Source organism: Amphiprion ocellaris, chromosome 3 (genome assembly GCF_022539595.1).
Source record: "Amphiprion ocellaris isolate individual 3 ecotype Okinawa chromosome 3, ASM2253959v1, whole genome shotgun sequence".
Lineage (NCBI taxonomy): Eukaryota > Metazoa > Chordata > Actinopteri > Pomacentridae > Amphiprion > Amphiprion ocellaris.
Genome location: NC_072768.1, coordinates 24648952 through 24664550, shown reverse-complemented (window position 1 = coordinate 24664550; position 15599 = coordinate 24648952). Strand labels below are relative to the sequence as shown.

General features: G+C 38.7%; 1 protein-coding gene across 6 annotated transcripts in view; it reads right to left on the bottom strand.

Moving 5' to 3' along the window:
• LOC111572781 (suppressor of tumorigenicity 7 protein homolog) overlaps positions 1–15599 on the bottom strand; it is a 59755-nt gene that overhangs the window by 17492 nt on the left and 26664 nt on the right. For all 6 annotated transcript variants that reach the window (XM_035951154.2, XM_035951157.2, XM_035951155.2 and 3 more), the window contains 5 exons: positions 9062–9144; positions 5474–5633; positions 1307–1361; positions 529–644; positions 336–411 (listed from right to left, as the gene is read on the bottom strand). In XM_035951154.2, the coding sequence (XP_035807047.1) occupies positions 336–411; positions 529–644; positions 1307–1361; positions 5474–5633; positions 9062–9144 (490 nt within the window). The remainder of the gene's footprint in view (positions 1–335; positions 412–528; positions 645–1306; positions 1362–5473; positions 5634–9061; positions 9145–15599) is intronic.

Here is a 15599-nt window from a genome sequence, read left to right as displayed (position 1 = left end):
TGAAAGAATCAAGCAGACTTCTTAATGCATCCTTGCATCCATCTTTAAAACTTGCCATTTTCAGCCTAAGTTGCTGCGCAGAGGTTGTTGTTGTTTCCTGTAGCCAAGGGAATTCTGCAAACTCTAACAATAAAATAGTAGAAGGGGAGAAGGATGCCACATAAACTGGGAGACTTATACCAAGGAAAGGTAAAAAAATATACAGGACTTCACAATTCATTAGTATGTCATCTGCTCCAAAGACTGTCTGACCACCATTGCGATCAATATACCGATATAAAAGGAGTGAGTTGTAAAAGAGAGAAAACAGAGGACGAAAGAGAAAGTGAACTCACTCTTCAAGCTCTAGAGCTTCATGTGCTGCAGAGATGCGAGCTTGTGGGTTTCTTTCTCTCCACGCCTTCTGCATGACTGTCATCACAAAAACACACAGGAACATATTTCATATATCAGAGAGGTCATATTACCATCTGTGCACATGAATTAAGACACAAGGTTGTATATATTGTACATGCATAAGTTTCTCACTGGCGTCAGCAGGCCGGAGGTGGTCTGAGTCGCAGGTAAAGAAGGTCTGGTGATCTTGTGCTGACAGGTTCATGTCGTAGTATGTCAGCGGCTCTCGACCCGTTACCCATGTATACCTGGACACCAACACAGTGGCAAAATAAGACACGTTAATAACAAGATACTGACCATGTAAAACATACTGGAATGAGAAACACTAATAAAATGAAAGCCACTGATTGATGGAAAAAATGAAAAGAGAGAAACGGAATGAAACACCTGAGCTGATGTTCTTGCTCAAATAGGAAATAGATTTGACTTTGGTTGGATGAAGGTTATACATGGAGCTCAGCATGCAGGTTTATAGGTATAGAGAAAGATAGAATAATCACAACAACAGAAATTAAAAAAAATGGAAGAGGACTCAACAGGAGGAACAGGAGGAAGACATAAAAAGAGAACTAAAGATAATTAATACTGACAAGAAAAAAATCAAAATAGGGTGAAGAAAATAAAAGCAATCAGGGTAAGGCAAAACAGAATTAACAAGAAAATGAAGACCAAAACCCAAAACCAAGGCACAGAGTGTGAAGTTATGAAAAAAGAGTATGAAAAGGAAAAGAAACAGTTTATTAAACAGATACAAAAGACAAACAAGTAGGAGAATGATCACGCAGACTGATTGAAAAACAAACAAGAGAAAAGAAAGATCAGAAAGAGGGAGAGAAGATAACAACAAGCTGAAGCCCCAAACCAGCAGAGACTTTTCAATGCAGGTAGCTTTACTGCTGTCACTCACCGATTATATTCGGCTCCACGAAATAAATTCAACGGATTTCTCCATACTTTACATTCTGCAGGAGAAAGACAGAGAGAGCATAACACTGGTGATGAGTGTCAAGGGCAAAGCTGACACTGAGCCTGCTCTGTGCACTTCAAAGGGCTCGACTGTGCTTTCTGCCATCTACCCTGCAGCTCCCTGACTGGCACATCGATCTCTTTGAGAGCGCGGCTGACAGAGAAAAGGCCTTATAACTCCTCAGTGACCAAACACACTTTTGTACAAACTTTTGCTGCTGTCAGAACAGGCACAAGCTTGTGTTTTGGCTGACAGTGCTGCGCTGAACAATATCTGGTTTTCCATAATGTGGATAACAAGATGTATTTGATCTTACAGTAACATGCCTAGCAGATAAGTATTTCATAGATCAAGATCAGTTTGCTCATCATGGTTAGGATTACTGTGCCTGCAAGAAAACCTCTATGTCATCTATGGCTCTGGAGGAGCCGAGACAGCCCTGAACAAGTAATCTGCCTTCCAAGCTTATGCAAAGAAAGCCTGTGTTACAAACTGGGGTGTTGAATTTTAAAGATCAGGGTATTTACCAGATAGGAGGAATTTAAGCAAGGCATGCACTTAAACTGCACTACAGGGAGTTTGCATTTTTGGAGCTTGATCCATAAAGAGAATTTAAAGACAGTATCTCAGCCCCAGCTACATTTATTTTGATTTAATTCTTTTTCTCTGTTTCTTCTTTAATAGTTTCATTTTAACAATGTCAGAAAGAGGAGAAAAACACCCAAGAGATCAACCAAGACTCAAACTGATTCTATTAAAAAAAGGAAATTTGCAGAAATCCGACGAATGATTTCTAGTGATCACATAATTGATTAACCAGCTTTTTGTGGCCAAGCTGTGATAAGCATATCCCAGTTTGTACTTAAAGAATACAAAAGCCACTAAGACAGCACTTTCAAACTAAAACCAGTAAATGTGCAAGATTCATTTAAGACACGAGCTCACATTAGAAACAAATCAGCCCTTCACGCCCACTGAATTCATCCTATACTACAGTCATGGATTTCAAGTGCAGAGCCATAACTAATTAATCAAGTGACTGCACTTACACCTGTCCATCTTTGACTTCTTCTGCAACCAACAAAATTAACAAGCTTCAATGTGCATCTCTCACTTGAATGAAGAGATTTACACAGAGTAGATTATTACCCAGAAAACTGAGGATTACTACATTTGAAATAATTAGACTGCCTTTCTTGTCTCGGTTGTGGCTTGTTGATTGCGGTATAGCACACATAATCCTACTTAATTCAGAGTTGTTTGCCTCAAAACAAAAGCAGGCTGCATGACGCCTGCACAAAGAGTTCAATGACAGGTTCCTCTGGAGAAAACTTGCAGAAAATAAACAGACTGGGTGAGGTTATTCACTGTAAATATTTAATCTACCATTCTTTGCAACATTAGGTTGGTGCTGCTGCTATAGATTTTCTTATAACATAAAAAATGCCAGTGTAAAAAAGACGCTGAGTCACTTAATTTATAAGTGATGCATATGTAGGATAAATGTTTGCCTGTATAATCCATAATGGAACCAAAGGAACTATTCAGCGCTGAGACATGTCTGCTTTGAAATGAATGAAACTGCATGGGGGAGCAAAAACACATTGAACGGATTAACCATGATCAAAGCATCACTGATGTAGAACGGAAGCCAAGAAGCTGCTAAGCAGAAGTCACTCAGGGGTGACTGTGGAGGATACTGCTGAACAGATCTGAATTTCTTAGATTGCTTCTACTTTAGTTAACAAAGCCAGGGATTGGGGTTCAACTGTGCATGGCCTGCAGTGTTCTTGTATTAAAAGGTACATTTTCATTTACAACATGCTTTCATCAGAACAGAAAACCCAAGCCGTTTTGCATGTTTCTTGCCTTGAAATCACTTTTTTTGGGGGCATTTTTCTTGTTTTAATGGATTTTGGTTCCAGATATTTAATTGAATCTAGAACTCAGGGGATATTCAAAACATTATTGAACGGATTTATCATCTGCCTTAACTGCCATAACTAAATCTCAAGGAAAACAATGGAATAATAAAAAAAAAGCAACAGGTTATGTTCTAATATTAAACAGTTATCATATTAGAATTAAAAAAGTAAATTTTTGGCTAACCTAATTAAATCTGTACTTAAGTTACAGTACAGTCTGTATATAAAAGCTTTAAGGATATATGCATCTTCTATTACAGATAGAAATTTTAACATATTACTCCAAACTATACTTCATGAATACTATGTTAATAAGGATGAATTAATTTGTTTTAATTTGTAAATGTAAAGCAGTAGGAAGAGCGATGTGTTATCTAAAGTCTAATTCTGGAGCTGCTCCAAAAACAAAAAAATAGGACAGAATCTAAAAACTAACGTAGAGCTCTAGACAGTATACATTCAGTCATATTTTGCCAGCGCAACTTGCAAATATGCTCCCATTTTTTTATTTTTTAAAAATCATGATTGCATATCATGTGAGATATCAGGAGAAAGCAGGAACTGGTGTCAGAGTATAAGTGAGACAGAGAGTGATTAAAGTGGAGAGCTAACTTGAAGTTTTCGTCATCATAACAACGGCAGATGAGGACAGTACTGTGCAAATGTCATCTACCTGTGTCTGGTCCAGAAGCACTCTTGATCTCACTTAGCCCTTTGTTGAAAACGAAACAAACTATCGATTCATTTTTCATCAGAAAAGATCATTCAGACCCTCCTGGGACACTACAGTCCCAAATTTCTGACGAGGACAGTTCAGAGGAGTGCTATGTATTATATTATATTATATTATATGTATATATGTATTATATGTACTGCCCTCACTGCATTTGTGGAGAAAATGCTGAGATGGCAGAAAATTTTAAGTTGTTTTAAAGCACACCAGTAGCAGAAGGCAAAAAGTACAGGGAAAGAGGTGCAGTCGTGGAAATGCAACAATGAAAATTTTTTTTTCTTCTAAAGCCCTGTCTCACATTGTGACATTTTTGTATTTCAATTATAATATAATAATAGTAATTATTATAATAAAAATAACAATATTTCTATCATTTATATCTGTAAAGAAACTATTATAAAAGCATGTGTTACGTTGTATGTCAGAAGTATTGTGCTGGTGCTTCTAAATTTTAGTCAAAAAAGTTAGTCTGGGGCCCAACAATAAACTGTTGCATTTTCTGATTCAAGGGCTAAGAGCAGCATATTCAACCTAAGCTCATCTGGAAGGAATGTCTCAAATAAACCTCCATTGGGCCCACATAAGCAGTCTTTAATTCTGTGTCAATGCACCAGCTCATGAAAGTATCACAAGATGACATTTTGAATTCAAGTCTTGACGCTCCGTTCTGCAACTTACTCTTAATAGCTAGCTGTAGCAGTAAAAAGATTTTATAGCAATACTGTAAAACACTACATAAGTGTGAAAGCCTTTCACCAAAACTACACATTAAAATCAATCTTTTCATTCATTTTCATTCATCTGCAGGAAGAGGGATTTGTCTCAGAGCATGGGAAAGACTGCTTTGACACTTTCCAACATTGTGACTGCTGGGTTATTCTTTTGATGTTAACATGACAGAATCAACCTGAAAAGCGATGTATCTCTGCAATAGCAACCTGGAAAAGAATGAGGGCTAAAAACTGCAGTGTGGAGGAACTCTGAGCCAGTGCTTTTTAGCAGTTCAAACTACAGATGACAACCATGACCAGTAGGACATTTGAGGCATCCCATTGTCTGTTCACACTATTTTAGTGTTCTTCTCATGTTTTGCTGTTTTATAAAAAAAAAGCAAAAAATTATTCAATAAAGTGATACATCTAATTTTAAAAAAACAAAAAGTGAAATAACAGTTTCGAAACACTCACATAGGACAATGCTCCTTCTATATTTTCTTTCTATCTCCTTGAGACATGCTTTGTAATCACCTGACTTGTTGGCAGGATGTGAGGCAAACATGTATTTTAGTCTCTTGTGAGTGACAGCAAATGTTGACTATGATGTCAAACAACTAAACAGAGCTGAAGTTCCAATACGTTGCTGCAATGTTGCTTAAATCAGATATTGTTTCACTTTTTGCACTGTTTTTATGCTTTTTTTGTTGAAGTAGATAATATATATAGGTCTTACCAGACACACTTTGCCGATTTGAGTCGGCCTCCCCATTACTGGTGTTTGAGTTACTGGGAGAGCTGCTGTCCACTCCACCCAGCAGAGGGCGCAGGTGGCTCACAGACACCTGCTCTATGAAGGAGGTCCCATATTTTCTGAAATACCACCACTCAAAGATCTAAGAGAAGGAAAGACAGGAAGAGAATTTTTTATTAAACTGTTCATGTGACTTTGATTCAGTGAAGACATTCATTTTTCTCTTTTGCACATGATTTTCTCAGAGAAGCACCTACTCTCAGTTGATACAAAACTTGAGCTCCTGAAACACAGTGGTGCAAACCTGACAATCTGACTTTTCAATAAGACATAGACACTAAAGAGAATCACCTGCTAGCAGATACCAAAGAAAACACTTCGTCAGCTAAACAACCTCAATAGTGCTTGGCTCGTCACTATTCCCTGTCTGCTTTCAACACATCTTTATTATTGTAATGCGAGTGTGAGCTGATTAACACTGTCTGCACTGATGGGTCTGTGCCACAGAGGCCCAAGACTGTGATTCTCCAGCATTTTACCAATTACCACCTTCTGCCAGAGAGGAGGAATTAATCAGTGAAACCTGTACTTTGGTTGGACAGAAAATGTAAAGACAGCTGGGTCATGATGGAAAATGTCTGAGAATTACTCAGATAGAAGAGAGGAATCACTCAGTGATCTGCATGTTAAAGTGTCCCTGAGCAACATACTGAATCCTGAACTACTGAGGACTACTGATGAGCCACCCACCACCTTGCATGCTAGCTCCACTGTCATCAGTTATTGTTATGCTCTATAAGGATAAAAATGCTTTATAAAGGAAGTGCAGTTATTTTACCTTCGTGTCAATTCAATGTTTCGGCATCTCTAACCTTTAAAAAGTTTGCAAACAATGGCACAGCAGTCAGCCACAGCATTGCAACCACCGCCAGGTGAAATGTATAACATTGGTCATCTTGTTGCAATGTTCTGCTGGGAGAATTTGGTTCCTGGCATTCAATCAACACTAAGCGCCCTTTCTTTTGAGTCTACATATCTGCAAACCTTCCTGAGGCACTCCCCTAGTTCATATAAAACTGGTGATGTACATACATTGTTGTCCTGCCTTCCACAAAATGTATACAAACCAAACATGGATGGTGTAGGGAAGAAATCCACTAGGAAGTAATCTGTCAGACACCATCTGGCTACCAGCACTCAAACATCTGCATGAGATCTAGTTGTTGATGGCTTTTTAGCCTTTTGGTAGTTTGCTAAGATGTATAAACACTCTAATGTCACAGATAGAAAGCAGTCACATGAGGGTCTAAATTCACTTTTTTGTAATGCCAATGTGTCCCTGCTTTTTAAACCATTTGAAGACCTCCCCAACTCACACATTTAAGTACTACAACTGTGACTTCAAGTAAGTCAGTGATGGCTTGGTGCCTAGGCCTGAGAGAGGAGATGGGGATTGGACCCATGTCAAACAGCTCGAGGAACACAACAAGAAGCCAAAGGCGTTGACCCGACCTAGAAACCCTTAAAGTTATCAATCTGACTGAGCATCAACAAATTGTGTTAGAATGAGCCCAATGCACAGAGGCCCCATCCCACAACCCACAGGTCTCTACAGATCTGCTGCCAACTAGGGCTGCCACGAACGACGCGTCGACTAATCGCCTGAGCACGATACGTCATCAAAAGCGGAAGTGAGCGCGCAATGCAACAGAAATCACCGTCTGAGTGGAGCGCGGAACACGCATGGACATCCGCGCTGTATCGTGCATATATAGTATATGCATATATTATATACGCACAATACAGCGTGGACATCTGCGTTTACGATACAGCGCGGACATCCGCGCCGCATCATGCATATACTATATATGCACGATGCGATCCGCTCCACTCGGACGGTGATTTCTGTTGCATTGCGCGCTCACTTCCGCTTTTGATGACGTATCGTGCTCAGGCGATTCGTCGACGCGTCGTTTGTGGCAGCCCTACTGCCAACATCCCAATGTCTGACACCACATGCAGCATGATGGGGACATGTACAATGTTAGGCAGGTGGGTTTTAATGTCATGGCTTAGTGGTATAAATATACTAGTTTTAAACAGAACATCTTTGTATCTCCCCACCTAAAATACAATTTCAAAAAGAAGTGAAAGTTACTAGATTAAACTGCCAGACCAGCGGTGGAGTATATGCAACATAAAGGGAAAACATATTAATATGAGAAGCATTCGCATTTTAAAATATTTATTTTTTTAGTTGTAATAAGTAAATGTGAGGCAAACATTCAGATTATTGATGAGCTGTTTTGCTGTGCAGATGCACAGACTTCATTCTGGCCAAGCTGTTTTCCTGTCAGCCTCTGCTTTAGGGAGGAAGTGATATCAAGTTTTGTTGGTGCTTATCTAGAACTTTACAGTGAAAAACTACCTAACTGGAGCATCAACACTCATCCCAGCTACAGAGAAATAAACATTATTGCTCTAATGAAACCAGTTGGCTTCAACTTTTCTTAATCATTTCACAGAGCATGTGCAGAGCTCAACACCATTTCCAAGCAGCCTACGCATATTGGCCAATAGCCCACAGGGAAGAGAGAGAGAGAGAGAGAGTTAATTAAGAGAGGGGCTATTTTAAACTACAGACCAACCACTGTTGCACAGTTGGCTGTCTCTGTGAAGAACCTGAAAGATGGATAAAATATTTGGAACCCCTAGCATTTAATGCACAGCAATTGCCTACTTATATCTTTAACCACATACAAACCAAAAAAAAACTAAAATGTGTTCTCAGTAGTCTGAAAAGTACAAAAACAATATTGAATATTGCTTTTTTTCACAGCTCAAAGGACCAAATGAGTATGGATTTCCTCTCATTTCAGCTCCTTATGACCTTTGAACCTGTGCTTATAGTTCCAGTAGATTACATCTTGAGCCCATAAAGTCATCAGATGGGCCACCTCTGAAAATTAATTACCTCTTTTAAACACAATGAATGAAAATGTCAAGAGAGGGCACACAGTCAACACACTTCAGAAATAATTTTTGCATTTAGTTGATGCATCAGAACAGCGTGCAATGTAACAGTCGCAAGCTTAAATATAGCCATTATTAGGAGACTCACAAGCTCTAGGTTATATTAGTGCAGAGCGCATCCAAGAAAAAATATTTTCACACTAAATTTCAAATCTGTGACCAGTATCAGCTTTAAAGTAATTAGGCAAAACAGAGATGACTTTCCCACTCCAAATTAATCTACAAACTACAACGCAGTACGAATAAAATATAAAAATTCTTTATTAATACATTGATAAACCAACGATTTACAATTCAAAGAGTCTTCATCAGGGTGTCGAAACATTAATTTTTTAGTTACGTTTTTTGGGTTGTTTGCGTAAATAATTTTAGGTTTTTTAAATGCTTTTTATTAAGCATTAAATTGAGCCTTGGATACTTTAGAACTGGTATCGACAACTTACGACTTCTATTAAAGATGAGTAATCTTTTTTTGTCCCTAATCGACAACTTTTTTCCTTCATAATTCCATTAAAACATGAAGCAAGTGCATCTTACCAATATGAGTCCTGATATGAGGGAAGAAGTGCCCGTCAGAGCCACGTAGAACTTGGGCGTCAGGGTGTTGAGAAACATGCTTACTACAGAGGAGACACAAAAAAAAAACAGGCAGATTGTTAGTCCTATTAGATTCAAAAATCTCTGTACAAAAGGGGAATACTTTAGAAAAGATATTTGGAGACTCAAATGCCAGATATCCATAAAAAAAGAAATAGGTCCTGTCTACAGAGAAGACTGGTAAAGAGTGCAGGAAAAACATCAAAAGGTCTCAAGATTCAAGGGTGTGTGATTCCAGCACATGAAACATTTCATGCAGAAACATGTCATCCACATGGAGAGTTTGGCATTTCCCAGAGAGCCCTGCTGCTCAGACATGAAATTACCCAACACCAGGCGACCATGGCAGGCTTTAACTACAGAGTGAAGATATATTGCGGTTAGAAAATCAGAGAGAAAACTGTGCTTAACTGGAAAACTAAGTGGAAGTACAATATTCACAAGTATGTTTCAAAATGTTGCCATGCACGTATGACTTGCTGCATGGAAAATAGCATCTATGTGTTGCGTAAATGACTATTAACGGGGTAATTGGGTAGAAACTGTGGTCAATTTGACAGCATTTGCTTGGTTGTGGTTAATTTTACCAGCCTGGTTATTATCAGCTCAGCAAACAGCCTTGAACTCTGGCTACAGATTCTTAAAGCCCACATTTTAATTACACTGACTGAACAGATGGCCAGTTGCGAGATAGTGGTATGCATCTACTACTGAGTGCATGTAAGTTTAAGTCAAAATCAACACACGTTGGTGGCTATACAATCTAATAGACGTCAGTATGCACTATGAAAAAGACACAAATCTAAGTTTAACGAAGCAAAAACATTTACAACTCAAAGCTATCGTACAGAAGAATAACTCTCAAGTTAGGTTTCTACACAATTTGCTTACTGGTGCCATTTCAGATTCTGTGATAAACAGACTCAGCCCAACACTGAGATCCATAATCAATCGAGCTGTATAATGCAGAGCTGATCCATTTTCCTTTTAAACAGCAGCCACCACCACAATTATTACACATCTTCGTCATTACTGAAATGTACTTCTGTTCCCCCAGTAGTATTAGAAGGTAATGAATGTATAATTTATATAAGGGATTATTTCCTGTGCTTTAATGAATTGCATTTAGACTTGCTGTTCAAACTTAGTCTCCTGTCTTGAGTGTTGGAAAGACAAACTGTCAGTGAGGTGTTTTGGCTGCAATGCTAGTGATTCTGTCTGCAGAATGAAGCAACAAAACAATGTCAGTGTCTTCCTCTGCCATCCGTGTCCCATTTGTGTTTTCAATTTCACAAAATAAAATCACTGGTAAATGACAGCCGATATTTTAAGCTGTGACCTTTCTATTCATTATCGAGTTTTTTTTTCTAGTTTAAAACATAACAAAACCAATGTATTTCATACTGTTCTGTACTCTTTGATGAATTATGATTTTTATGGCCTGCTTTTATGCTGACTTAGCAGTAGTCACATTAAGCTGGATGCAGGTGAGGAAGTGATTTCTGTAGTAACCTGACAGGCTGCAGAAATCTGTGCTTAAGGGAAAAAATAAGCAGCTATTCAGTAGCTAAGATCACATAGCAGGGAAAACATATAATGATACGTTTAAGGAAATTACCTGCTGGATCACAAACCTGCAGATCACCTGCTGGCTTGTGATACTGATAAAATGGTAAGAGGTTAACACTGATGGCTGCTCTGAACAGAAAACCCAGAGATCTGAGCACAGGGTGGAAAACACAAACTAGGTAGATTAGATAAAACTGCTGAACTGTGCATCATTAAAAATTTTAAGGAATAAGTCTAGTCTGATCACTTCTCTTGCTGATTCACTCATTCCCTAGGGAGCCACACAGTAAAACTAAAAAAAACAAACATATCTACAAAATGATACTGAGATTGTACAGAAAACAGAAAATGTTTTAACCCACGACAACATTATACCAATGTTCAGCAAACTGAAAAATGTACCATCATATCTGCTAGTGGCTAGAGGTGAGCTCACTTGCGCGCCTGCATTTGGCTCAAAGTTGTGAGATTTTCTTAGCAGTTGAAAACGATGATACACTGACAGACTACTGCACTTTGGTGAGGGTGTTGGGTTGTCATGTTAATTCCCCACTGGTCACATGGAAGATGGAGAGGAGGACAAAAGGCGCCACTCAGATAAACCCTAGCCTCATGTGCACACAGAAACACAAGCACATGCATAAACTGAGTGCAGCTGGACATCTATTCATTGCAGTGAAGTGGAGGCTCTCGTCTCAGCAGAAAAGGGTCTTTTAGGCAGGCTTGTGGTGACACAGGCCTAACAGCTGCTGCCAACCTGCACTGATGAGAGGACCCTGCTTTCCGGCTGGGAATTAACTCTTCATCAAGCCAATAATTTTAGGCACAACTGACATACGGTATAATCACATAAAACAATGAGTATGGTATGAATACTCCACAAGTCATAGATTTACCTTCCAAAATAATTAAAGCTTTAAATCAAAACAGTCTGTTTTGTATCAATTCAAATTGGAAATCTTAGGAATTTAGATCATGGGGCACTACATGTCAAAGTTAACATGTTTATAACGTATTTAAAAAAAACATATAAGGCAAGAAATAAATAGTCAACACCATGGCTACTAGTAGTTTAATGTTTGAGCAGTCATAGGTAAGGATGGGTATATTAAGATCTTAAAGCTACCACTGCTCTTACTGATACAACTGATAATTTCTCTTTCACTCCTCATTTTTAGTCATAAAGTGAATGCAGGACTTTTTCTTTGAGTATTTTTACCGTGTGAGAGCTTTAGTGAAGAAAACAGCTCAAGTACTTCTTCTACCACTAATGCCACCTTTAATTAGAGAAAGGGATGAAAATGAAATAAGACAGAGTTTCTCTGCTGCCCCCAAATTATATAAACGACTGGACAATGCTTACTTTTAATCATTAACCCGTGTTCGTATAATATAGATAATTCCATGTGCGGGCTTCTAGCAAACATAACATACCTGGTTAACGATGGCTGAATTTGGATAAAAGCACCTGCTAAATTAAATGAATTGTTAGATGAACGATAAGCTTAGCAGTCAAACTGTGCACTTGGACTGAATGTTTAGTTGTACTTGTGCCATGTAGTATTTATGTCACTGTCACTGAAACATGTTCCTGTTGTTACATTATAGGCAGCAACTGATCAATCACCAATTCAGCCAGTAGGGGAAAAAAAGACTCAAAGTGACCAAGAATATATGCATCTTTGAACACGCAAATTTCAGGAATGGAGAGAAAATTGCTTTTCAAGACACTTGGCACTAAATTTGGCATTTGGGCTAGCAGGCTTATACCATCTCCATTTTAACATTTATTTAACTTGCACTGCAGAGGAACATGCTAACATTCATACTGATCCACACTAGCTACAGTTATGAAACTAGAATGTTTTGTTGAAGTACGACTGAAACAACACTGGTTTAAATTGTGTGCCCTTGTGTCCTGTTGACATTAAGTAAGCCCTACCTTCTCACCTAGTAAATGTGGAGAACGATTGTTAATATTTAGATAGTTAGCAAGTTCCACATTTACTGTCACCCTTGCTCTTACTGCCCCCTCTCTTTTTTCCTGTCTAGCGCACTTTTGTACTCATGCACAGGACACACTGGAATAGTGTTGTGTGGTCCGGTCCAGGCCACTTTGTTTCTCATTTACAAAGCCCAGGCTGGGTACAAACACCCACAGAGCACATAGAATGCACAGCTAGAAGACCAGGGCGAGGTATTCAGTGAATCTGACAAAAAGTGAATTGGACTACAATTGCTGACTTTAGGGCTAACTCATGCCTTCTGTGTAAGTGTCATCAAGGGTCAACACTAACTAAATTTCATCATCCATCCAAATTCAGCCACGCATATTCAAACTAGAAACCAGTTCTGAGGAAAAATAATGTTATAGAAAAACCCACCCTACAAGTTGGCAAGAATGGTTTCTTAGGCTCGTTACATACGAAACCCTGAAATGTATGTTTTTGAGACTGCCATCAGTACACTACAGTTTCATGGTGGAAATGCTCAGGCACAGCGTTGACTGTATATGCTGCTCATGATGCGTTTTCCAGCACATAAGAAACACTATATGGACATGTTATTGATTTTCACAAGAAGGGGTCTTTAGTAACATCTTAAAATTGCTATTCTAGTACAAAAAAACCAAATAATCAGCTTAGAATCACACAAATTAAAGAAAAGCTCTGAATTGAAAGCCTTTTCTGCTGGGATCTGCAATTTTTAATTGATAAGCAACCATCATCATGGCAATCATTCAACCAACAAATTCTTTAATCCACTACCGTCTTTGCAAAAGTAGGAGAATGTTTCTCTTGCACAATTTTTGATTGCTGTGCAACGATTCAAACTAGTGACCCTGTTTACGCAACAAGATCCCTTCCTCTTTCATTATTTTGGCGACCACTCCAACAACTTACTATTGTAAGAAAGCAGCTAGAGAGCAAGGTGGGAGAGTAACATGATGAATTGAAGGGACAAATTCTATCAGACAGACTCGAGACTAAATGTCACCAGAGACAACAGGAGATGTGACCTTTATTGAAAAGGGGACGGTGGGCAGACTGCTGGCCTGACTGAAATGATAAAAGGCACGCACTGAGACGGACGTGAGCACGCACCCGTTCAGACATACAATTACACTCATAAATGGATATTTGGACACACAGAGATACAGACCTGTGTGCTTTAATTACATAAGACAACAAACGAGAAGTCTTTTTAATCATGTACCAAAAACTCATGTTTCTGTCATTACTACCACCATATGTTTAAAAACGCTCAACAACAGGCATACTGCCTTCAGCAATGGACAACATACTAAAAGTAACCTCAACATTTATCTTAAATTAGGCCCAGAATGATATTGGAAGAGAGTTACAATGAATCTCCTGCTACATTGTTCTAAATTTAGAAGACTATGACTCAAATTCGGAATCCTACACTGTTAATCCACTTTGGATGTGAACACCCACAAATACACTCTCTTCCTGCAGTACTAGTGGTATAAGTGCTCTCTTTTAAACAATTATCTTACAGTATCTGTACAGTAAGTTACTGGATTCTTTTAAAAACACTTTGCAAACAATGATACAGCAGTGAGATTAACAGCTAACGTAAGGAGTTGAACTGTGTCCCACAGTATGTCATTACCAAGTTTCACAAAATGCCGCAGCAGTGCTGAGTGATGCTGTAAACTGCATATTCATTTGTGGAACTGGAGCACTAACCATTTTCTTTTTGACGTTTTGATGTTGTTAGAGTGTTAAGTGCATACAAGCAGCATCAACAGTTTAGTGGAAGTTAAGATGCACAAATGCATAGTGGATTGGCAACAAGAAAGAAAAAGTGGTACTGAGATATTTTCAGTACATTTTGGAATTGGACTGCAAATTAATCTTAAATATATTTGCAACCTTAAGGGCTCAGAACAGCCATGACAGGACTAATAAGGCACAGCTTTAAAAAGTTACATTAATGTCAAGTAATATCGCAGCAATAGGAAGCAATGTGGGGATGACAGGAGACAAAGTTGGGAGCTCCTGTAGGCTGCCTGCATCCTACCCTGGATTATAAGTCATTTCAGCTCGGTTGGTCATGCCTGACATGTTGGTTGGCAGGGTCGATTAAGGAGTGCCTCATAGCCTGGCTCATAAGGCAGACCCTGACTGGTTGGGCAGCTAGCAAAGCCTGTCTGGGTCTAACTATCTCTGCTGACCTTTGAGCAAGGCGGAGTGCAGCCAACATCTGTCACAGCAGCAATATCTGGTAAGCTAGTCTCTCTGTGTGTATAACATGCATGAATACTGATGAGAGATTCTTGCCATGTTTCTGTGCGCTGGTCTTTACTTTGTACCCAAATGTCTATGCATGTGGATGTGAACAGAATTTGACCTAGCGTTGTAAACAACACTGAACATTGTCATTGTACACTGCTACACACATAAATACCAGTGTTTACAACAAACACCTTTGTCTGATTCACAAAAGAAACAACAAGCCGCTAGCTGCCATCAGTGCATTACGAGTTAAATTAATATCATCACTGTAAAATACTTGAAACATATCTTTAACATTAATAGAAAATACAGAGATATCATGTCAACCAAGGTGAGAAAGAGAGAGATAAGGGACTCACTCAAAATCACTCAAAAATTCTAGAAATCTATTTTGGGTTAGAAAACAAAGAATGTAGATCCAAACTGGTGCTCTTTCTCTTGAGTGCAGAAATGCAAAAGAGATCAAAGAAACACCAGCAACATCACTACAGAACATAGATAAGATCCACAGTTGTAATATTGCTAAAAATCCAGACATATGAGTATAGTGCTTAGTCCTCAACACAAAGTGAGAATCAACTGACAAAAATGTGCCACTACACGGATTTTGTTTTGCTTAAATCACACGCTGCATACTTTCAAGGATT